The following is a 23,448-nucleotide window of genomic DNA, read 5'->3' as shown; positions in this document are numbered from 1 at the left end:
TCCGAAGCCGAACCTTCTCCCCCCGCCCCCGCCAGCTCGCCGGCGGCGGAGATGGCGCCGCCCTTCGTGTTCCCCTCGACCCTCCGGGATCTGGAGCGGGATGACGCCGACGTAGGCGACGGCGAGCCGGCCCTCCGCCCGCAAAACCCCGTCGCCGTCGGGGCGCTCCGCGCCGCCGACCTCGAGGAGTTCGTCAAAGGTACGAGCCGAGCCGCTGCACCTCCGCTACCCCCCGAATTCACTGTGGCGAGATGGGCGCTCGTACGGAGCTTGCGCGTGCGGGTGGTGCTAAGCTGTCCTCTAGCTGCCGTAAATTTGTTTCGCCTCCATCACTCTGCTCCTCGAGTCCTCGTTGGTGCTTTGCAAATATTTCAGCCCCAATTAAAAGTCAAATTCCTGTGATTATGTGAAACAGGTGCCCTGGACTGTCACATTTTCGGTGTAAGATTTTCCTGTATTTAACTGTAAAGCCATTTCTTGCTCCTCGACAATTTTCATGGAAGTGGATTGTTTTATGTGTTGCTTTTAGAATCTGCACCTTGGACTTCGAGAAAGGGTTCTCATGGCTCTATTCGTGAACCAGGAAGCTCTGTGGATTGTAGGGGGGTTATTAGTGCAGGTGTTTGTAAGAAAATTATGCACTGTTGTGATACTATGGGTTCATGGGATCTGGATTCAGTGACATTGTCTTATGATATTCTGTTACTGACATGTGAGCCCCGCATATGCATGGACTCACGTGGGGTTCCGTATGTCAGTGACAGAATGCCACCGAGAATGTCACGGTGCAATATCACTGAATCCGCGTCCGGGTTCATGGCCATCCTTACTTAACTCTCGTTCTCATAGCCTTTGTAATTTTCACCCCCATTTCTTTTCCTGTAAAAGTTGCTTTTTTTTCCTTCTTTTGGCCATTCACGTTGCCAAAGCCCTGTTAAGGCTATCATTATTTATCGAGTGTAATACAACGCCTTTTCAATTTCTTCATCATTTTTTGATCATTTTTTTGGTCCCATTCACTCATCTATTCATCCAAACACTCAAGCTTTTATTGGGCTAAAATTGATCAATGCGCACTTTATCACAAACATGTGTTAAATTTAGTGTAAGGCTGTAAGCTCCATGTAGTTTGTTGTTCTGCAAAAAATAGTGTGTATTTTGCACAATCAGAGTACTAACTCTTATTGAGATAATTTTGGAATATTCTACCTTGTTTGAATGCGTATGCAGCTATTTATTTATACTCTGTGTACATTAGCAATGCACTTTTATCCTTTGAATCAAACGATCTTTTTCTGACCAAGCTAATTCCTTTTCCCCCCTTAAATTAAAGGCACATCGTTTGACCTCTCTGACAAGGAACTCTTCTGCATCGAGGAGCAAGATGTGTTTGACCGCGTCTATTCCCTTGTTCGTGACTTCACTTGCTTGCCCCCTGCCCTCAAGTTCAACCTTGTGGAGACCTTGCGCTCCAATCTCAGCGTACTCCTTCCGAATATAGACTCCCTTTCAAGAGCTTCCATGTCATCCCCTTCTGATGGGGTGCCAATCACTGACCGCATTGCTTCACACCGGAATGCCTTCAAGATTTACTCCTTCTTCCTCCTCTCTGTTGTTGTTGCCGAGGAATCAGCAGCTGATAATTGCAACGGCCCCAAGGTAATACCTGTGCAAAAGTTAAAAAAATATTTGGACAATTTGTTCCCTGTTGACTTTGTATGAAGTTATTCTTCTGTGTGGACTTAGGTGGCGGTGCATGGCCGGAAGAAGAATCCTGTATATGCTTGGAACTGGGAAGCACAAAGAGGCCGTATCATGAATCTTATTGCTAATTCACTTGAAGTTGACCTTTCATTACTCTTTGGTCCAGGCGGTGCTGATGAACAATATCTCTCTTTTGTTTCAAAGTAAATTCAACAAACTAGTTATTGTATGCTTTTATGCATCCATTGCTTATAGTAATGTTGTTCTTGATGAATATGTGTAGGTGTACTTTTGTTCTCTGTGAGAATCAAAATGTGCTAAAAGATGAGGAAACACGAAACAGCCTGTGTCGAATAATTGGTGCAATTGCTACGAAACATCAAAGGATATCTCAAACAAGTGCATCTGTTTCGTATTTGATTCATAAATTTGATTTCACTGTCGTGCTTCTTGTGGAAGCAGTTGTTAGTGCAGAGAAAAGGTTTGGTGATGGAAGCCTTGCAATTTCGCTGATAAGGGAAATAGGTCGGACTGACCCCAAAGATTATGTAAGAGATAGTGGTGGTGCTGACAATGTTGGGAGATTCTTAGTAGAACTTGCAGACCGCTTGCCAAAGCTCATGTCAACCAATCTTGGTGTTCTGATACCTCATTTTGGTGGGGAATCATACAAGATTAGAAATTCGCTTGTTGGAGTCTTGGGAAAGCTGGCTGCAAAGGCTTTCAAAGATGTTGAAGGCGATAGCAACTCCCATTCGTTAAGGCTCCGAAGTAAGCATGCTATGCTGGAAATTTTGATTGAACGTTGCCGAGATGTGTCAGCATATACGAGGAGTCGTGTACTTCAGGTATGGGCAGAGCTGTGTGAAGAAAATGCTATTTCAATTGGCCTGTGGAATGAAGTGGCATCAGTTGCTTCGGGTAGACTGGAGGATAAGAGTGCAATTGTGAGAAAATCAGCACTGCAACTACTCATCACAATGCTGCAGCACAATCCTTTTGGGCCTCAACTAAGGACTACAACCTTTGAGGCAACTCTAGAAAAGTACAAGGAGAAATTGCAAGGAATGGAGCCTCCTTCTCCAGATAAAGATGAACTTGTGAATGATTCTTCACTGGGTGAAGTGATTGCAGGCCAGGATGAGAGTGTCAGTGATAGCTGTTTACCTTCTAGTCAAGAACAGAAGGATCAAGATCCCACGATTGTGGATATAACAAACTTGGAACAGATCAGAGCTTTAGTCGCATCACTTGAGGCTGGCCTACGGTTCTCGACATGTATAACTTCACTAATGCCAACTCTTGTCCAGCTGTTGGCATCACCTTCAGCCACTGATGTTGAGAACACAATTCTTCTACTAATGAGATGCAGACAATTTCAGATTGAAGGTTCAGAAGCAGCCCTCCGGAAAATGTTACCTCTGGTAATGCCTCCCCAGAAGTGTAGATTGTTTGTGAACTTGACTTAGAGTATACACTTCCTAACCTTTTTAATTTTGCAGGTATTTTCTCAGGATAAGTCGATATACGAAGCTGTGGAGAGTGCATTTATCACTATATACGCAAGGAAAAGTCCCACGGAAACAGCCAAAAGTTTATTAAATCTTGCCATTGATTGCAGCATTGGTGACCTTGCTGCCCTTGAAAGCTTAGTTAGTTCATTGGTATCAAAAGGAGAAATTTCATCCAGCACGGTGCATTCTTGTTTCCCTTCAAATTTTGCTCATAGAAACCTTTCAAATGCTATTTCCCTTATAAACTCAATTGTTATGCATAGTTATGGTAATGCTTAGTAATCATTTATTCTTCCATGTTAATTTCCAAGCGCAACAAAAGTAATTATGCACACATATCCTACTGTTGCCTGCTACTGAATTAAAATTTGGAATGCAAGGTACTAACTTGCACTGTTTCACATAGGGCGTGTGCACTAATTCTTGAGCATGTATAGATAAGAATTAATATGCACACGAAGAATATTACTCTCAGCTTCTCCATTTCCCTGATTTGGGACTTTCCTTTCTAGATTCTAAAGGTTGATGAGAATTTTTTTTGTGTTGCTCTTGAAGTATCTTTTGTTATCTACTGATCAAAATAATTTATATCATCTATAACATAACTTATACCCATTTTGACAAATGTTAGCACTATCTAACTTCCGTAGCTCTGTGATCCTTGTTATCTTTTGTTTGGGACGTTCACACTTGTAAAATCTCACCATCTCTCGCAGGTGTCAGCTCTGTGGGATTATTTTTGCTTTCACATCAATGGTGTGAGGCCAGTGCAAAGCCGTGGAGCTTTATCAATTCTATGCATGGCGGCAAAGTCGTCTCCCAGCATTTTGGGTACCCATTTGCAAGATATTATTGATATTGGGTTTGGACGCTGGGCTAAGGAGGAGCCTCTGCTTGCTAGAACCGCATGCCTCGCCCTGCAAAGATTATCCAAAGAAGACAAAGTCAAATTAACTAGTACTAGCAGTAGAGTTTTTGCTGCATTGCAAGGCCTGATAACTAGCCTCTCACTTCCTGAGAAAATATGGTATGGAGCCGCAGATAAAGCTATAAGTGCCATCTATGCCTTACACCCAGCACCTGAAACCTTTGCTGCTGAGATTGCAAAGAAATCGCTCAATTCTGTATTCAGTGTCTTAGGAACGGACTGCATGTCAAATGAAAATGAAACTCAGAATGGTTCCATGCTGTCATCAATACCAGCCACAAAGCTGGGCAGGTTTCTTTTCATTATTAGTCATATAGCACTGAATCATTTGGTTTACATTGAAACTTCTGTTAAGACAATTCAGAAACAGAAAAGGAAGAATGACAAATCAGAGCCTACCACTGAGGATCTTCAGGCAAATGCCTCCAAAAATTCGGAGGTAACTTTTACTTGGTTGTCTTTGGCCTTATTGATTTAGATTTACCATTGTTTGTTTTGTGTGACTTTCACTGGTTACTCCTTTTTGTATGATGCTGGCAGGCACGAGACATAAATGCTGAGTTGGGACTTGGTGCAACGGCAGATATTGCAATAGAGTCCCTGGCTGAAAAGGCAGAAAGGGAGATTGTGTCCAGTTCTTCTCAAAAGAATCTTATTGGATACTCTGGACCATTTCTTGCAAAACTCTGCAGGAACCTGACTTTGCTGCAAAAGGTTTCAATATGTATTGAGCTTCCTTTGTTTACCTAATGTTTTGATTTCATTACTCTTTGTAATTTTTTGAACCTTTTAAAAAAATGCAGTTTCCAGATTTACAGGCCTCTGCAATGCTTGCTCTTTGCAGACTAATGATTATTGATGCAGAATTCTGGTAATTATATATTCATATTACAGCCATTTGCACCTTTTCAATATGATGTACTCCTTATCAGATGCTCAACTTCCAGTGAAGCAAATCTTCAGATTCTGTTTACTGTTGCTGAGAGCGCACCTTCTGAAATTGTCCGATCCAACTGCACTATAGCTCTTGGTGATTTAGCAGTTCGCTTTCCAAACCTCTTAGAACCTTGGACAGAGTACATATATGCCCGACTGCGTGATCCTTCAGCATCTGTGAGGAAGAACGCTGTGCTTGTCATTTCTCATCTTATATTGAATGATATGATGAAGGTATTTCTCTTTCTCCCTGTTATTTGTTCCAAAACCTTTATACCTCTCAGCTTTCTATTTAAACACCTTTGCAAAACATTTGTAGGTTAAAGGCTTTATTAATGAAATGGCTGTAAGGATAGAAGATGAAGATGATAGGATCTCAAGCCTTGCAAAACTCTTCTTTCATGAGTTGTCAAAGAAAGGTATGTGCAGCAAATGTGCCGGTCAAATTAATTGCCAAATCAATATCATGTTTGATTTCTGCTTGATGTTTTGTTCTTTTCTCTTTTGCATCTCTGAAGGCAGCAATCCAATTTACAATCTACTTCCTGATATCCTGGGTAGATTGTGCAATCAACACCTCAAGGATGAAACATTCTGTAATATCATGCAATTCTTGATTAGCTCTATTAAAAAGGTATACCGCATCATTTGTTTTCTGTTTTCAACAATTAGTACGCTCTACCTGTTCTTTGAGTAACTATATACATCACTGCAATCCCAGGACAAACAAATGGAAGCTCTCGTGGATAAGCTCTGCAATAGATTTGCCGGTGTAAATGGTATTATGCGTATACCTTACATTTACATTCATGTATTTTTTCCCGTCAAAGCTAATCAACTAACCTACCTCTCTGTCCAAGATATCATGACATAATTAATATTATATGAATTACCATGACGTTGACAAGGAAAATGAGATCGTGCATCAGAAACTGAATTTTGTAATGCAGCATTTCTTGTTCTTTGCTGTAACCTTGTAATGGAATTACTTTTGCATAAGCTAGCAACATGGGATCACTTTTACTCTCTTCGTTTTAATACTGTCTTTCTTGAGATTTCTACTTTTCCTCATGCAATGTTTCAAAATTCATGAATTGTTGAATTTTTTTGGTCTGTTTTTCAGATCCTTGATATTTTCCTTTTCTTATGTTTCAGATGTTAGGCAGTGGGAGTATATATCGTATTGCCTTTCTCAGCTAACTTTCACTGAGAAGGGTTTGAAAAAACTAGTTGATAATTTCAAGATTTTTGAGCATGCATTATCTGAAGATTCTGTGATGAACCACTTCAGAAGCGTGATAGCAAAGGTTTGTGCTTGGTAGCTTAGGCTGGATGGATGCATATGTTATTCTGCTAACTCTTGAATGTTTTTGTAATCTATGGTTATTCCTCCAATCAGTGCAAGAAGTTTGCCAAACCAGATCTCAAAGTTTGCATTGAGGAATTTGATGAAAAACTCAGCAAGGTTCATCAGGAAAAGAAAGAGCAAGAGGCCACAACCAGGAATGCGGAGGCACACAAACAGAGAGTTGGTTCACTTGAAGGATTCATGGTAACCAAGGAAACTGCACTAGACGATGGAAAATCTGCTGAAGGTAAGCAGGAATACTTCCTGAATCTCCTTAATCTACGTATGCTTATACTGTGAAACTCAAATATTACTATAAGGTTTCAGTGTAAATGCGTGTTTTGATCTATACACCAGAAAGTACTCTACTTTTTTTTTATTTCATGCCATTGATTTTTTGATTTATGTTTAACCATTCGTCTTATTAAAAAAAGTAATTATTAATTATTTTGTTATGTTTGATTTATACTAACAACACTTTAAGCATGACTTATTGTTTTGCATATTTACACGAAAGTTCTAAATAAGACGAACGGTCAAATATATATACAAAAGTCAATGACATCAAATTAAAAAAAAGTTGAAGGAGTAGATGCTTACCGTAAACATATGTTCATATCTTTCTCTGTCTATGGCAGCAGAAACCAGTGAGATAATTGATCCATCATTGGATAACTACTCTGAAGATAAGGAGAACACACCAGAATGCAGTGACAATATTTGTTCAGAAAACAATCATACATCATCCACGTTTACTGAATCCGAAGATGACAGCACAGAAGTTCAATCAGCGCGAACTTCTCACAGAGGTAACAGATTGTTCCAGTGCTGATATTCGCATGACACATCCAGTTTCTCAAGGAATCTGATCCATCCATTATACAGGCGCGTCATGTTCAAGGGTAAATAAAATGAGAGAACCGGAAGACTCAGAAGACAGTGCTCCAATTAGACGTGTGGCTCGTAGGAGGTGTTTATACTCACCACTCATATCAATCTTACTTTGTATCTGTATCACGTCCACTGATTTAGACCTCTGCTGGTCATTGCTTTGTTCATACAACACAATACTATCTGACTTGTCTAATTCTTACCCATGAATTGCTAACAAATGCTCTTTCTGGCAAACTTTGCAGACCAGCAAGGTGATGCTGCAACCTCAGGTATAGAGCAGCTCCTGCAGAAATGTAATATGAACCAAGTGGCAACAGCTCTCTGGGAAGATCTCACCTTGAGATCCTGGATTTCTGAAGCAACCGGCCCTCGTGCTTTTGTCCCAACCAGAAACTTTATCTAAAGCTGATATATTTTGTTGAAACATAGTGTTTATAAGCCTTCTTTGACCTGCTAAACCTTGGCCAGCTCCAGGGAGCGGTTTGCTGGCTGCTGATATTCATTGCAAGGATCACTTGTATTTCATCTAGTAGTTTGCCTCTGATTGATAATCTGGTCTTTGGAACTTGGTATAGAGTCTCCTTACCCCTTTGCCGTTCTTTTCCGTTATAATTCTGCTGCTTGTACAAACCTATTACCCATTTACCCGCTTGGTCTAATTGAATCTAGAAGCTAGATTATTTGTGCAACCTAACACACCTCAACTACAAATAGTAGTGTACCAAATTTCGAACGATTTTTTTTTAAAAATTCAAATGCTGATAATGGTTGTTTTCTTACCAAATGTATGAATGAAAAATATAAATGATCATTTTAGGAAAATACTGCTACTGAACTCTATTGGCAGAACGAAATCCGAAATTGCAAACCCTGCTTGTATCAAGACTAGTATGTACTTCCTAAAAGCACTACTAACATTTGTCGTGTGAAAAACATTATTACTAGATTCCTCCTGAAAAGGTACTTTTTTAAACTCACTACTTTTAAGAGCGTATAGCAAAAAGGCGTTAAAATTCATTGATAGTCAAAATGTTTTCTTAAGAGTTTGATCAAATTTTATTAAAAAACGTCGCATATTTTTAGCCAGATGGAGTAATAAGAGTGAAATGTGCTCATTGGAGATCTGGTCCCTGGAAAGCCAACGGCCGAATCATCCATGGCCTCACCAAACAAAGCAGGAGGCAGCAAGCAGCTCATTTGCGTTGTCCAGTGACAAAGGCAAGCAGGCAAGTTGCGCCACTTGGGCAAGGCAACCGAGGTTTTTTCGCTGTCCATTCCCAATCTGGTACACTCGCATCCACATAACATAGCTCTTATTGTTTGGCTTTTTTTTAAAAAAACTAAACAACATATTTTAAATAAAAAATAAATTATAAATAAACAAATTTAAATACGTGTTTTTATCTAAAAGTAAAGGCTAAAAAAATAAATTTCGATAAGCAAACCTCAAAATCAACTATAATTTTAATATTAAAATTTTAAAATTTTAGCTTATAAATATAAAAAAAACGAAAAGACGAGGTGTATCCGTTTTTCGTCCAAGAATTTGATCGCGAAATTCAGCCTTGACGCTGATGGATTCCGCCAGCCGTGCGCTCCTCCTCATGTTCCCAGGCTGATTCCGGCCACTGGTTTTGAGTGGCAGATGAATTTATCTGAATTTATTTCAGTTGCGAAAGAAGAACAAGTTTGTGTTTAGTCGGTCATATGCTTTGTCGCTTTCTCTGTTTTCTAATTGCAGTAACTGTAGCCGGCACATATTTCTCCACAGCCAAAAAGACACTGTCACACTATACACGTTTCATGCGGAAACCTGACCAGGCGTTTTACTTGGTTGTTAGTATGTTTTTAAACTGTTAAACAAGTGTTTCGTACCAAAAGTTTTTTATATACAAGTTTTTAAAAATAAACTTTTTTAAATTAATACTCAATTAATCATATACTAATCATGTTTCTCGTTTTACTCATGTCTAATTAGCTAATGCAAACCTCCGTTTGAGAAGTAGCCTACTCCTCCGTCCTAAAATAAACCAATTTTTTATTTTTTACCTATAATTTTTAACTCTTCGTCTAATTCAATTTTTTTAGGATTGATATTTTTGTTTTCATTAGATGATAAATCATGAATAGTATGTGTGCTGTAAATTTTGGGACGCTTATTTTTAGTCACGCAACGATAATTGTTTAGAGCACAGGGTGGTTAGAGATATATTAAGAGATATGTATAAACTTATTTTTTTTATCTCTATATCCTTCTTTATCTTTTCTATTCATATTCTTTATATAGACATTCCCTATGAGATTCAATATAATATTTCAGTTTGCAATTTAGGTCTGTTTAGTTCCTAAAAAAGCTTTCCCAAAAATATCACATTGAATTTTTGGACACCTAAATGAAGCATTAAATATATATGAACATTAAAACTAATTACACAGTTGTGGGGGAAATTGTGCTACATTAACATATATGTGCTAATGACGGATTAATTAGACTCAAAAGATTCATCTCACAGTTTCTTGGCGGAATCTGTAATTTATTTTGTAATTAGACTACGTTTAATACTTCAAATATATATCCGTATATCCGATGTGATGTTTTTCTGGTGGAATCTGTAATTTATTTTGTAATTAGACTACGTCTAATACTTTAAATATATATCCATATATCCGATGTGATGTTTTTACGAAAAGTGAATAAAGCCTTAGTTGTGCAGTACATGTCTCCGTACAGCTCAACAGCAATGGCAAGCGATTGAGCTTGATGCATGTCATATATCACGATGAAAAATGTAAGTTCTAAAAGAATAATTGAGGACAAGCACTGATTGTGATGCTGAGCCAAGGCCGGTTTGCCGTATCGTACAAGAACTGTGGTTGATTGAGCTAGCTACTAATTAAGCTGTTTCCGTTCACAGCGCCATCTGTTTCCATGTCCACACGATTCCCCTCTCTCGTTCAGCCGTCAATTCGATCCAGAGGATGAGCTCCCGTGCGTCGCAGCCACACGATTCCATTTCTTTCGGCTCCAACGCCTAGATTTTATGTTCCCAAGGATCTCCAAGCTCTTAGGTTCACATCGTTTTGTGGCTAGATCAGCATCACCAATCCGATGCTAATATTCGACCTCTAAGAACTTTATATTAGGTCCATCAGAAAATATTATGTCTAAAAATTAGACAGAAGCCCAAAATTAAATTACTTTTTATTATAACGCATATGTCTGACTTCATCCTAGGATACGAGAGAACTAATATTAGACATACGTATATATTAGAAATATATTTAGAAACAGGTTTGATAAATGTTTTGTAATTTAATTTTTAAAATTTAGTTTTAGGAAACAATTTTAGTTAGCTATTGGAGATGCTCTTAGATGGATTATAAACCAAAATTTAAAATTTTAAACTCAATTTTAGAGTTGATTTTCTATTTTTATTATAATTTATTTATAATATTTGCTTTCAAATTGCTATAAACATGTATAAAAATTTTACACATAAATTACTTTTTGTTAGTAAACAGACCGTTTTGTTTTTTCAACGAAAAAGTGGAACGAGCGAGCTGTCTCTCTTGAGGCATAGTTCGATCAAGTCCATGCACTATTCAGACAAGACGAGACTGCGAGAACTTCACGTTTTCCACCGGTGAGAATCTCACGATGTTGTCTCTGATTTGGGGAGATGATCAGATGAAAGAGGCAGGCGTCTTCTCTTAGAATCTCTAGGTATGTTACTCAAGACGGCCTAAATGATTATGAAAATATACAGCTTTATAATCTAGAAAAATCAGTTAGAAGTTAAGCTAGATTTCTTTATTCTCATCATAGCTTCTCAGATTCTTAATCCGCTTTAAACTGAGACGTAATCTATACGGTACATGTTGGTATTTTACCTTGAACAAAAATGCTATTTAAAGAGCTTAGGATTTTGAGAGAAGTAGTAGGGAAACTTTGAAAAAGAAAAACGATTATTCGCACTTCAGTAAAAGTTCTGGCTATCTCTATAATTTAAAGTTATCAGGACATGTTTAAAGTTATAGTTCAGTATAGACTCCAAATCCACGTAGGGACTACTCTCTTATACCATGAAGCAAGTTTGATAATAGAGATAAATACCCGCTATAATTCTGTATTAAAGCTAGCAAGTATATATAATAGATTAACTATAATGTTAGCTTTAATATTTTTCTTCTATAATTTTCACTCACTTATATATTCGATATATTTATCTTAGAGAATATGCAGAACAGAGACACCACATCTTATTTTTCATTCACTCTCCTTCAGATGTGCTTATAGTTACCTTATATTTACTTATATATCGCTCTTTTAATACAATAGAAGCCCTAGTCATTAACGCACCGAAACCATTTTTTATTATCTTTCTTTACTTTTCTCCCCCTCAGTACACCAAAATTTCTTTGATACTACCTCTGTTTCAAATTGTAAAACTTTATAACTTTATCTAAATTTATCAATTGATGAATGTATATAATTTATATATATGTTTAGATTCGTCAGTATCCATATAAATCCAGTCAAAACCAAAACAATTTACATCGTGAAACGGAAAGAACAGATCATACGAATCGACGTCGAAGCCACTCTTAATCTTAACATGATGTTTCTCTGCTCTTTCCTCTCTACCTCCCATGCCAGCAAATTTAACTTATCAACAACTATAGGAGGCTGCTACTGCTAGCTAGCTGCTGTGTACATGCTCTTCTATGATTCTATTTGGATAAAGGTTACAAGAACCTGCAGCAGTATCGGAAGTCGGGCCAAAAATATGGGAATGGTCGTAGGAACGTTGATCAACCACTGGCTGCGGCCGTCTCCCGTCCAGGTGTTGGCGCGCGGCTCCCCTCCGCTTGCTTAAGTGCGCGCGCGTCGCTTGATCTGCACCATCGTCTTCTCGAAAACTTTTTTTTAAATCATCCCATCGAATCTTTAAAATAAAATATTAAATATACATAGACATTAAAACTAATTACACAGTTATGTAGAAAATCATAAGACGAATCTTTTGAACATAATTAAAACATGATTAACCATAAATGCTACGGTAACCAACATATACAAATGATGGATTAATTAGACTCAAAAGATTCACCTCGCGGTTTCTAGACGGAATCTAAAATTTATTTTTTCATCATGTCTGAAAACCCATTCCGACGTCTGGTCAAACGTTCGATGTAACCCTTTTGCCAAAATTTTTTGGCAACTAAACAAGACCTTATAATAAAAGTAAATGAAAGTATGAAACGTTAGCTCTTGTCTTTTCGTTTCTGTCTATCCTTGTAAACTAAATTTTATTTTTTTAATTTAGAGTTTTTATTGTAGTTTATTTTTCATCTCTATTATCTTCTAGATCACTAAATGCATATGATTAAAACTTATATATATATATATATATATATACTCGTATGATTCTCGGAGTAAAATCTATAAAATAAGATACATGAAAAATACGGAAGATAATTTTAAAGATAAACTCTAAATTTAAAAAGGTGTGTACATGAAGTTGCCAAAACGAGGGTCCACCGATAGCAGCCGTCTTGCGGCAGCGGCGGAATTCGGGGGATGGCGCCAACGTAGCAACGTGTCGTGTGCGTGCGTGAACCTATGCACGCTCCTTCCTGTAACTGCTGCAGAATGGACGATCACATTATTGTTCCGCTTTAGTTTTTTTTCGCAAAGAGAATATGTGGTTCATCTTTTTGTCTTTTTAAGAAAAGAAGTCAAATGACATATTTATAAATAAAAAATAATTTATCAATAATTTTTATATACGTGTTCATATCGATCTAAACTAATACTGGAGAAATAAATTACGATAAAAACCTCAAAATTAACTCTAAATTTAAGATTGAAAATTTAAATTTTGACTTATAAGCATAAGCAAAACTAGAAGATGGGGTGTATGACACATATCAAAATATATTTTTAGGTTATTTATGGAATAGTAAGATTTAGTCATAAGATCTATATTAGAGTTGCTTCAATGTGTAATGACTAAATCTTGAATTACTTATATTCTGTTTTCAAACACCTAATAGTTGCAGAATCATGATACTCGTAAGAATCAATGTAACCAGCGCAAAATATCTATATTTGAAATAAGTTTGAATTCTTAAAATGATTACTTTTTTAAACAGAAGGAGCAGATTAAAACCCGATTACTATATCCAAACCACAAGTCCACAACACAATGTCAATTTCCCAGTAAAAAGAATACTTCCAAAGTTCTAGTGGTGCTGTGCTGCAAGCTGATTTTGTTGGCCCCATGCATTAGAAGCTTTGGAACGCAACAACTGGTCATGCTAAATGCACCCAAAAAAAAATTAACAAGACGAATCGCTGAGTAAGCAGCTGATGTTTCTACTAACTTTTTCTTCTCCCCCGGTGCATCATGCGTGTAAACTCCAACAGCATGAACCAAGAGGTGAGTAGAATCCATGGGCGCAGGCCAATAAACACACAAAAAGATAGCAGTAAAACCGCCGTGGCAACGTCCATAAACTACTCCCTCTGATTTTTATTTTGATGTCGTTGACTTTTAATCTACGTTTAACTATTCATCTTATTAAAAAATTATATAATTATTGACTTTTTTATTATAATTTGATTTATTATTAAAGTAACTTTAAGTATGATTTATAGTTTTGTATATTTGACAATTTTTTTAATAAGACGAATGATAAAACGTAAATAAATAAAATAAACGACGTTAAAACCGGAGGGAGTAACTGTGATAGCTTTGCTTAGTGATCACCACGCTATGAGACAGCCACGTCCGTACAAAACAACCAAACTGACGCCTCGGAAAACCATTGGCTCTGTGGCGACTGATTGAAGCTTTACCTAAATAAAAACGGTCAGGTTATTAATTTAAATGCTAGATTTTATACGGGCGCTCGTATTTATAATTAATTAATCTTCTAGCGGTAGAAAATACAATAGCCGATAGTGAGACATAACTACGGTGGGTTCGTCAATCTTATATACGACCAATCCATTCGAAGGTATTTATAGGGGTTATATATAGATGCACATTTATATGGGTGACTGGACATGTGTTATGAGCACATGCTTTTGTCATATGTTTCGGAAAAATTCGGTCAGGCCATTAATGTATTGTTGGAACATACCTAAGGAAAGGTGATTAGGTGAAATGATCTTCTTAAGCTAACATAGACAGAAGCAAGTTGCAGATGAGTAGACATGCAAATCAAGTTTAATCATGGTTCTTTTTTTTAATCTCTCCTCTGTTAACCTCCCCTGAGCCGAGGTGATGATTGTTGATATTCAGACTGCTCATCTAGCACTCATTTAAAATTTTAAATTTGAGATATACTAATTTTGTTATACAATATTGCATCGACATGATTAAATCGACTGGTGATTATTTCCCGTTGATTGGTGTATGCTTTGAAAGCATGCCAAGTTATAATGCACCTCTGCAATAAGATGTATTTGATGTTTAGAATAAATTTTACTCAAACTTCTGAAACTTTAGCATCAATAATTTCTCAAGTAGTTAGTCCAAAAAGGATGTGCATATTTCTCGTGAGAAGTACCACCATAATATCGTGAAGTTGTTACGTCTCCGCCACCTTACTTTACATTACATAAGTTCTTGATGTCGTGTATAGTCTTGTTCAACACAGAGCTTAAAATTTTGACGAGAAACTAGGTTTTTAGAATCATGAAAAACTATGTATTTTCATCTAGTTTTTAGTTTAGTTTCTATTATATATAAATACGTATTCATAAAATCTAGATGAGAATATGGATAATTCAGGGAGCCATAGATTCGAGGAAAAGACGTAGACTCCCACGAGCTTTTCTAAACATGCCCCACAGCTCGTTGTATACTCTTCCCGTGTCGAGATGTAATTGTTTTTCACATAATGTCAAGTCAAATATTTTCAACTCCAACTATTATATAAAAAAACGATCACATAAACATGCTGCTACTACATTTATCGTTAAATAACCTTTTGCTTAAACTAAACTCATTTATATAAACTTGTACCGATAAAAATGATACCTCGAAAACCGTATTAAGGCCGTTTTTGGGAGTGGACGTGGGGAGGGCCAGTTATCCGACGCGAAAAATATAGTAATAGATTAGTATATAATTAATTAATTATTAAAAAATATAAAATAGATTAATATGATTTTTTAAAATAACTTTTCTGTAAAAATTTTTTTACATAAAATACTTCGAAAAACGTATGTGTTGGAAAAGAAGTGGATTAGATAACTTAAACCCGGCGACGAACGCAGCCGTAGTATATTTTACAAGGAGGGAGTATTTTGGAAATAGAAACGGGCAAACAAGAAACAGAAAAGGAGCTAACCAACCAAGAGTCTGTTTGAGGGAGATTTAAGATTCTAAAAAGCAACTGTGTAGTAGTAAGTTTTTGAGAATCTGAAAAATCTTTTAAACATAGCTTTTCCAAATTTTAGATTCTTTATTTTCTAAAATCTGTAGCTACAGATTCTCAGAACCGTGAACCGTTTGAAATAGAAAAAGATACAGTTGGAAAAAGCTTTCAAAATAGGCCCCAGGAAGCCATCGTCGCCGTCGCCGTCGCCTCGCCAAAATTCGCCACTGGTGGCTCGCCTCGTCTCCTCCTATAAACGAAAGAGATCTCCTGCTCCTCCACCACACACCCACACACACGGACCGCGACGCCACGGCCACGCGGTCAAGGCGAGCGCGCGCAGCCGGGCAACGGGAGCGGACCGGCGGGCGGAGGGGCTTGTGACTGCTGGTGGCAATGGCCGTGGCGGCGCGGCTGCGTTCGGCGGGCGCGAGGCTCGCCCGGCCGCCGGCGCTGCGGCGGTGGCTCGGGACGGCCGCGGCGGCGGAGGCGGTGGCGGAGCCCGGGATCGCGAGGTGGGAGCCGATGGGGGCGCGGGAGTACTACGACTACCGGAGGGCCATCTACGGCGACATCACGCACAAGGCCATCCTCGTCGACGCCGCCGGCACACTCCTCGCCCCCACCGAGCCCATGGCACAGGTTGGGCTCCCCCTCCCCTCCCCTCGCCTCCCCCATCTGCATGTCGCGTCTCTCTCTGTGCCGCTCCGTGCGATGCCAATGGAGTACGCGACGCATCAATGTTTCTGCGGGGATTTGGTCATGCAACACGGATACACCACTCGTTTAGTGTGGCAAATTGATAATCTTATGTGATGTATATGGTCATGTGCCGCCGATGTACGCAATTGCACGGCGCGTCTACCTGATCTGTTGCTGTTGTATGCCATCCAAGTCCATGGATCGATTTGGATTGTGTCGAGGAGATCTATTTTTGTTCTTCAATTTTACATTTGGATGGATTTGTGTAGTACATATTGCGCTGCGAAGAAAAATTTTCCCATCTTGTGGCGCTGACTGCTGAGATATATGTATATATGGCTTACTGTTCAGGTGTACAGAACAATTGGCGAAAAGTATGGAGTCAACTACTCAGAAGACGAGATCTTGATGAGATACAGGAGGGCATATGCGCAACCATGGGGTAGATCGCGGCTTAGGTATGCCACATAATTTTTTTTACTGTTCTGTACCTCTAACTGTGAGATTTGGATTCAGTTTTGCAGTATCCTGGTTGGTCTTGTGGTTTACTTTTTCTTGTGCAGTGATGTGCTGCCTTTGATGATTTGATTTTAGAATAGCGTCTGGGAGTGGGGCATTATGCTATCACTGTCAACTGCATTATAGTGTGTCAAATCCTTACTCAAATGCTTGTTGACGTGTCATGAATTAATGTTTTCTGTACAATTTAAACAAGGCTGTGGCATGCAGAAGCCGCTACCAACTTAATAGTATTTGCCTTTCACTCGTAACAAGTTGGTCTTTTCAAACTATCAGCATGATGAAAGTTGTGCCCTGATTCCCTCTACTTGTAATGGGAAACTTGCTATTGTGGGCACATGCACAAACGCTATACTCAATACGAGCATTCAAACATGCAGCTATTTCAAATAAAGTGAACTTTTCAGCAATATGGATTAAATTGTGAATAGGAAACTTCCATCTTGTTTCCAACCTCCAAGGAAAAAATCCATCAAAAGTAGCTTCAACTCTAATAAAACTGGTATCAGAATGCCAGACAGAACCTTTCAAGAACCATTTGATGTATAATCAAGAACTGAACCAGTTTCGGGGATGTGTTTGTTTTACTGTCTCTTGGTGATGGAAGAAGGGAAGGAATTTCGATCTAATATTGTGGGCAGTATTCAGAAAGACAGATATTTTTATCTGTGTGTGTGGTTTAGAGTTTAGACAGTGTAGTACGTTTGACTAGTGAAACTCTTGACCTGGTTTTATGTGCTTTGCAAGCACACATAAATATGGACAATCATCTGCAACTAATTCTTCTTGACATATTTGGGTGATAGTGATAGGCAGTACAGGTGCACTTATTCTTTCTCCTGGATCTAATCCGTGCATTCATGCACCTCCTTGAACTGTGCTTGTTGTTGTGTTACAAAAATAGAGTAGAGATATAAGCCTGGTAGAGTAACAGCCTTCCACGTGTATTGAGTTGCTCACATTTTGGATTCATATTTCAATCATAGATGCCACATTTACATTTAGATCCCTTCAAAAATATGAGCTTCATGGACTAATGCATCTAACTAATTTCCAGGTATGTTGATGATGGTAGGCCCTTTTGGCAACATATAGTTAGTTCTTCTACAGGGTGCTCAGATTTACAGTACTTCGAGGAACTTTATCACTACTATACAACTGCAAAGGTGAGATACTCTGCGGTCATGGTTGTTTCAAACTTTGTTCTTTTATGCTAGACCTTATGAAGCTCTTCATGTTGGCTAGGCTTGGCAGCTCTGCGACCCAGACGCTAAATATGTTTTTGAAGCATTGAGAAAGGCTGGTGTAAAAACAGCTGTTGTATCCAACTTTGATACACGTCTTCGGCCACTTTTACAGGCCCTGAATTGTGATCACTGGTTTGATGCAGTTGCTGTATCTGCTGAGGTGGGCTTCCGGATTAACTTGGCCCAACATCCAAGCCCTTGCTGGCCCTTTACTTACTGTACTTGTCTCCATGTTTGATGTTCCCCTATTAACCTTCTGTTCTCTGGATACTGTATTAACAGGTTGCAGCAGAAAAGCCAAACCCAACAATATTCTTGAAGGCTTGCGAGTTTTTAGGTGTGAAGCCTGAAGAAGCTGTGCATATTGGTGATGACCGCAGGAATGATCTATGGGGAGCTAGGGACGCCGGCTGTGATGCCTGGCTTTGGGGCAGTGACGTTTACTCTTTTAAGGAGGTACAGACTACATATCTTCTTCTTTTTTTTTTAGAGATTTGCTTCGGTCCAATAAAAAATAACTCGAGGTACTGGTACCTGACGGTACTAAATCGTTTCTCATCATTGAATCTAGCTGAGCAGGATAGGCACTGTTAGATTCAACGACCAGAAACGATTTGGTACCGTGAGGTACCGGCACCTTAAGGTACTTTTCGTTGGACTGAAACAAATCCTTTTTTTTTTAAGTTGCTTCAACTCTGTGAGCTACAAACTTAGGAAATAATGTCTCATACATCTCGACAACAATCTCTTCTCTTTTTTCCTAAATGAGAGATACACCATTCTCTTGTTTTAAATACATTTAGGAACAAAGTTGCTGTTCTATTACTGGGCTCTTTTCCAGAACCAAACTCTCATCACAACAAATTTGGTTTGGAATGCAGGTCGCAGAAAGAATCGGAGTTAAGGTGTAAGGAGCCGTTCCCGGAGTCACCTGAGCTTTTTTTTTTCAATAAAAAGGCCGGGAGGTGTTGCTTTTTTGTACATAGCGCAACCCTTGTGGCTCCTCTGATGTACATATTTTTCCAGAGAATAACCGAGGGCAGTGTCTCGTGTGACAGACCATAATTATGCCTGTATGACTGCATTTCATCGCTCAATTCACGTTACCCCTTTGGAAGTTGGTGTCTGAATGTCTCCTTGTGTTGAACACGATTTACATTACCAATTGATCACCCGATTTTGAGCCTTGTCGGTACCACGGTTTTCTGATAAATCTTATCCGATTCTTGACAAATTTTGAGCCTTGTCGGTATCACGGTTTTCTGATAAATCTTAACCGATTCTTGACAAATTCTAACTGAATTTTGACCAAAGTTACTAGATTGTCCAAAAAAAGAAAAAAGAAATTCCAAGTGGCACGCCGTTCTGCTGCGCTCAGTTGGGCCGCCGGTCCAGGCGGCCAGGGCTGCCTTTATGCTTGCCAGCTCTGGCCCAAGTGGGTTGAAGCTTGAGACGAACTCCAAGGTGGTCGACCGTGAGTAGTCCAAGCTTGCTTTGGCAACTTGACATGAAATCCATCTCCAATAAAACTTCACATGATGAAATCCAACAAAAGAAGCTACTAGGTTGGAAAGTTCAAATAGTTCGAGGTGCATGCAAACAAATAACATCGATTCAAATCCCTTATTAACTTTCAGTTCATGTCAGTTAGCACAAGCCAGAAAATGTTCACAGGGAGTGCTAGTTCATGCATGCAAACAAATAAGATCAATTCAAATTTCTTATTAACTTTCAGTTCATGTAAGTTATCACAAGTCAGAAAATCTACACAAGGAGTGCTAGTCCATGCAATTTGACTGCCGTTTCAAAGTACTTACAAACAGAGATCGATTGATCCGATGGAATGTACAAAATTCTTTTGGAAAACAAGAGATACGCATCCAATATGTGCATCCAATCCAAATTTCCAATCAAAATTCGCTTCAGTCTTCATCGCAACACATCCAATTATAATTAAGGATTTGGTGAAAAATCGCAGCTTGGCTTGTTTGCATGTGGACGGCCGGCGGCGAGCCTATCTGATTCCCTTGTCCACCAACCCCAGCAGCCTCACCGGAGACAGCCTGCCGGGGCTGACGACGACGTCGACCACCCGCCGCCCCTTCCGCTCCTTGATCGTCTCCAGCCGTGGCGACCACGGCCGCCCCCTCGTGGCGCCCACCAGCTGCTCGTAGTGCTTCCTCAGCTCCGGCGTGCTGCAGAGCGCCGGCCCGTGCGCGTCGTCGCCGTCGGCCGCCTTGTCGCCACGACCGCTTCCGCCGGCGGCGTTTCTTCCAGGGGGCTTCCTCCCTGTGACGGCCTTCACGATGAACTCCTCCGTGACCTTGATCACCGTCCGGCCGCCGTCGTCCTTGACGTACTCGAACGGGCTCTTCGCGCCCCCGGCCAGCAACGGGACTCCACCGCCGCCGCCGCCACAGGCCCTGTCGTAGGTGAGCGCCGCGAGCGACGCCGCGGTGACGACGTCCCGGCCCTGGGGGAGGCGGTCGACGGGGAGGACGAGGTACGTGGCGCCGGCCTCGAGGCGGTCCTCGATGGCGAGCACCGGCGCCGGGCGGCCGAGCCGGAACCCGTCGGCGCGGCACACGACGAGGCGCCCGGCATGCTCCACCATCACCTCCCCGGCCATCCTCCCGGCCTCCGCCGCCCGCCTCTCCCCTCCCCACAGCACCAGCCGCGCCCCTCTCCGCCTCCGCCGCAGCCGCCGCTGCTCCGGCCCGACGCACAGCCACCCCAGCAAGCCACTCGCCATGGCAACCAAAGGTAGCTAACCACACGATCGAACACGAGCAGCCGCTGTATATATCGCTCGCTGGCTCGCGAGCGCCACCAAGGAGGGGTTGACATGCACGGGGTCGAGTTGACATTGCGTCGGTGGTCAAAAGTCCGCGGCGTTCTTCTCGATCGCCGATTCGATTCGGCGGTGGAACGGTTCACGCGGGGACACGACGTGATACAGTAAAATCTCGCGCAACTTGCCGTTCTTTTCAGGGCGGGGGCGGGTGCAGCGTGCTCGTGTCAGCTGCCGTGGAAGAGCAAACTCAACAAATCACCCGTCATGTTATTCGTCCTGAAAATAAATGATTCGGAAAAAAGTATGAGCAGATTATCTATCGTATCAGATTATCTATCGTATCGTCTAAAAACTTTAAATATGAATGTTTCCACCTCCCTTCGTATCTCTACATCCAATCACAAGAGAAAAAAAAACAATAAGAAGAGATGATGCAAAATATTAACAAACTATGTATGAATGATATAATATGAATGATGTATTGGAGTAATAACTGACATGAACAAATAATCTATTTTAATAATCTATTTTAGATGGTCATTCAAATGAGATGATAAAATTTGGATGAGCTATTAGTAATGCTCTAGGAATGTGCACGAGTTAATTCGTACGTAATTTAGGGGTCAGCTAAAAATTAATTTAAGATATTTTCTCTGGTCCAACAGAAAGTACCTCGAGGTACCAAATCGTTTTTCACCATTGGATTTAGTCGAGTAGGATGCACACGTACGATTAGATTCAACAATAAAAAACGATTTGTTATCACGAGATACCAGTATCTCGAGGTACTTTGTTACTTTTTGTTGAATTAAAACAAACCTCCTAATTTAATAACAATAAATTTTATCTTAAAAAATATTTTAGTTTATTTCGTTGAACCGAAATCTAAGGCCTTACTTAGTTCCCAAATTTTTTTTTCTAAAAACATCACATCGAATTTTTAGATACCTAAATAAAGCATTAAATATAGATGAACTAAAAAACTAATTGCACTGTTATGGAAGAAATCTTGAGACGAATTTTTTGAGCCTAATTAGTCCATGATTAGCCATAAATGCTACAGTAACCAACATGTGCTAATGACAGATTAATTAGGCTCAAAAGATTCGTCTCGCGGTTTCTTGGCTAGCCGTGAAATTCGTTTTTTCATTCGTGTCCGAAAACCTCTTCCGATATCCGATTAAACATTTAACGTGACACTTCTTCCAAAAATTTTCCCAATCTAAACACCATCTAAAAAAACCATGGGCCGATCCATGGCCATCTTTGCTGCCGTGGTGGTGAGGGCGTAGCATGCATGATGAGACGACGACTCGACGAGGTTGTGGATGTGGATCAGGAGACGGCAGCGGGCAACCTAGTCGGCAAGGCATGCATGGATTCTGCCTGGTGATCGATCGATCGATCGTCCTCACATGTTACGATACGACCCCTTTGATATTCTTGTGGACTGGACGATTCATGGATATTTTGCCGAAAAGCTAGCAAGAGCTCCAACATCTTTGATTTTTTTTAAAAGTTTATCTCTCTCGTCATACGTTTTTTTTTCTCGCGGTCTATTCAAACGATCGTTCATGTATTTGTTTTCGTGTGTTTTACAATTCTCTCTCTTTTCTTTTACGTGGTAATCCTACCAAAATCCTACATTCTCCCTGTCACTCTGTGAGCTCAATATCGCATTTCTGATAAGCCCGTTCATGTACTGGCGTACACCAAAACGTCATGGAGGCCAGTGCCTGGTAGCTTGGAGTTCTTTACCGGATAATTCAAATGGATTAGTGTATTATTGAGATCATTTGTTTAAATTAATTTACTCCTACAATCAAACCAATAATCCGTGGCAATAACTTACATTGCTTAGCTCATGTAGGAACAGTGACATTGTGAGAATGTTCCAGCCTTGAGACTGGGTCGGTTTGGTTTCTACTTTTCAGAGATGATGATCGGTTTGTGTCAATGGTCGATTGTTTCAGCGTGCTGTGCAGCTGCAAGAGTGAAAACTTGGAAGGAAGATTTCAATTCAGGCCCTGTTTAGTTCCCACAAATTTTTCTTTAAAATCATCACATCGAATCTTTGGACACCTAAATAAAACATTAAATATGAATAAAACGAAAAAGTAATTGCACATTTATATGAGAAATCTTGAGACGAATCTTACGCAGGATCAAGCTTAGGTCAGCAGCATACTCTGCAGTCTCCAACACCATCAATACGGTTCCATGCTGAATTATTACTGATCGGTCGTCCTCGTAGCAGTCGGCAGATGTATCAACTCTTGAGACCAAATTGCATTATTATCCTGTAGCATATATATCATGCAATAAATTGTACTGCTGCTAGTCTACTATATATAGTACAGCCACAAACCTAGCATTATGAAATGCCTTCGCTATAACTATAAATTCAGTGAAAGGTACGTCAGTGGCGACGACGTTTGGGCAAGCTCTGGTACTCTTGCTGCTCTTGTGTT

General features: G+C 39.8%; 3 protein-coding genes across 4 annotated transcripts; 2 read left to right on the top strand and 1 right to left on the bottom strand.

The window, feature by feature from the left end:
• The first annotated feature begins 51 nt into the window (after positions 1–51).
• LOC102719783 (condensin complex subunit 1) lies at positions 52–8,007 on the top strand. 2 transcript variants are annotated; one of them, XM_015839863.1, is made up of 17 exons: positions 52–199; positions 1,334–1,659; positions 1,747–1,907; positions 1,988–3,128; positions 3,207–3,398; positions 3,935–4,585; positions 4,687–4,860; positions 4,950–5,017; positions 5,094–5,316; positions 5,402–5,501; positions 5,601–5,716; positions 5,804–5,861; positions 6,238–6,389; positions 6,482–6,677; positions 7,072–7,239; positions 7,316–7,400; positions 7,567–8,007. In XM_015839863.1, the coding sequence occupies exons 1-17, from the start codon at positions 52–54 to the stop codon at positions 7,577–7,579; spliced, it is 3,972 nt and encodes a 1,323-aa protein (XP_015695349.1). In that variant the 3' UTR covers positions 7,580–8,007. The 2 variants fall into 2 exon arrangements, with proteins under 2 accessions (XP_015695349.1, XP_015695348.1); XM_015839862.1 differs by having other exon boundaries at positions 7,069–7,239.
• Positions 8,008–15,931: 7,924 nt separating this feature from the next.
• Positions 15,932–19,300, top strand: LOC102719503 (haloacid dehalogenase-like hydrolase domain-containing protein 3). Its single transcript, XM_006658001.3, has 6 exons — positions 15,932–16,357; positions 16,769–16,875; positions 17,994–18,102; positions 18,182–18,343; positions 18,466–18,639; positions 19,065–19,300. Exons 1-6 carry the CDS (start codon positions 16,112–16,114, stop codon positions 19,092–19,094), a joined length of 828 nt encoding a protein of 275 aa, XP_006658064.2. The 5' UTR covers positions 15,932–16,111; the 3' UTR covers positions 19,095–19,300.
• Positions 19,301–19,868: 568 nt separating this feature from the next.
• On the bottom strand, positions 19,869–21,113 carry LOC102717453. The gene has a single exon (XM_040526319.1). The coding sequence runs from the start codon at positions 20,933–20,935 to the stop codon at positions 20,198–20,200; it is 738 nt and encodes a 245-aa protein (XP_040382253.1). The 5' UTR covers positions 20,936–21,113; the 3' UTR covers positions 19,869–20,197.
• Between the last annotated feature and the right edge of the window lie 2,335 nt (positions 21,114–23,448).

Source organism: Oryza brachyantha, chromosome 7 (assembly GCF_000231095.2).
Source record: "Oryza brachyantha chromosome 7, ObraRS2, whole genome shotgun sequence".
Taxonomy (NCBI): Eukaryota; Viridiplantae; Streptophyta; class Magnoliopsida; order Poales; family Poaceae; genus Oryza; species Oryza brachyantha.
This window is presented reverse-complemented; position numbering and strand designations above follow the sequence as displayed.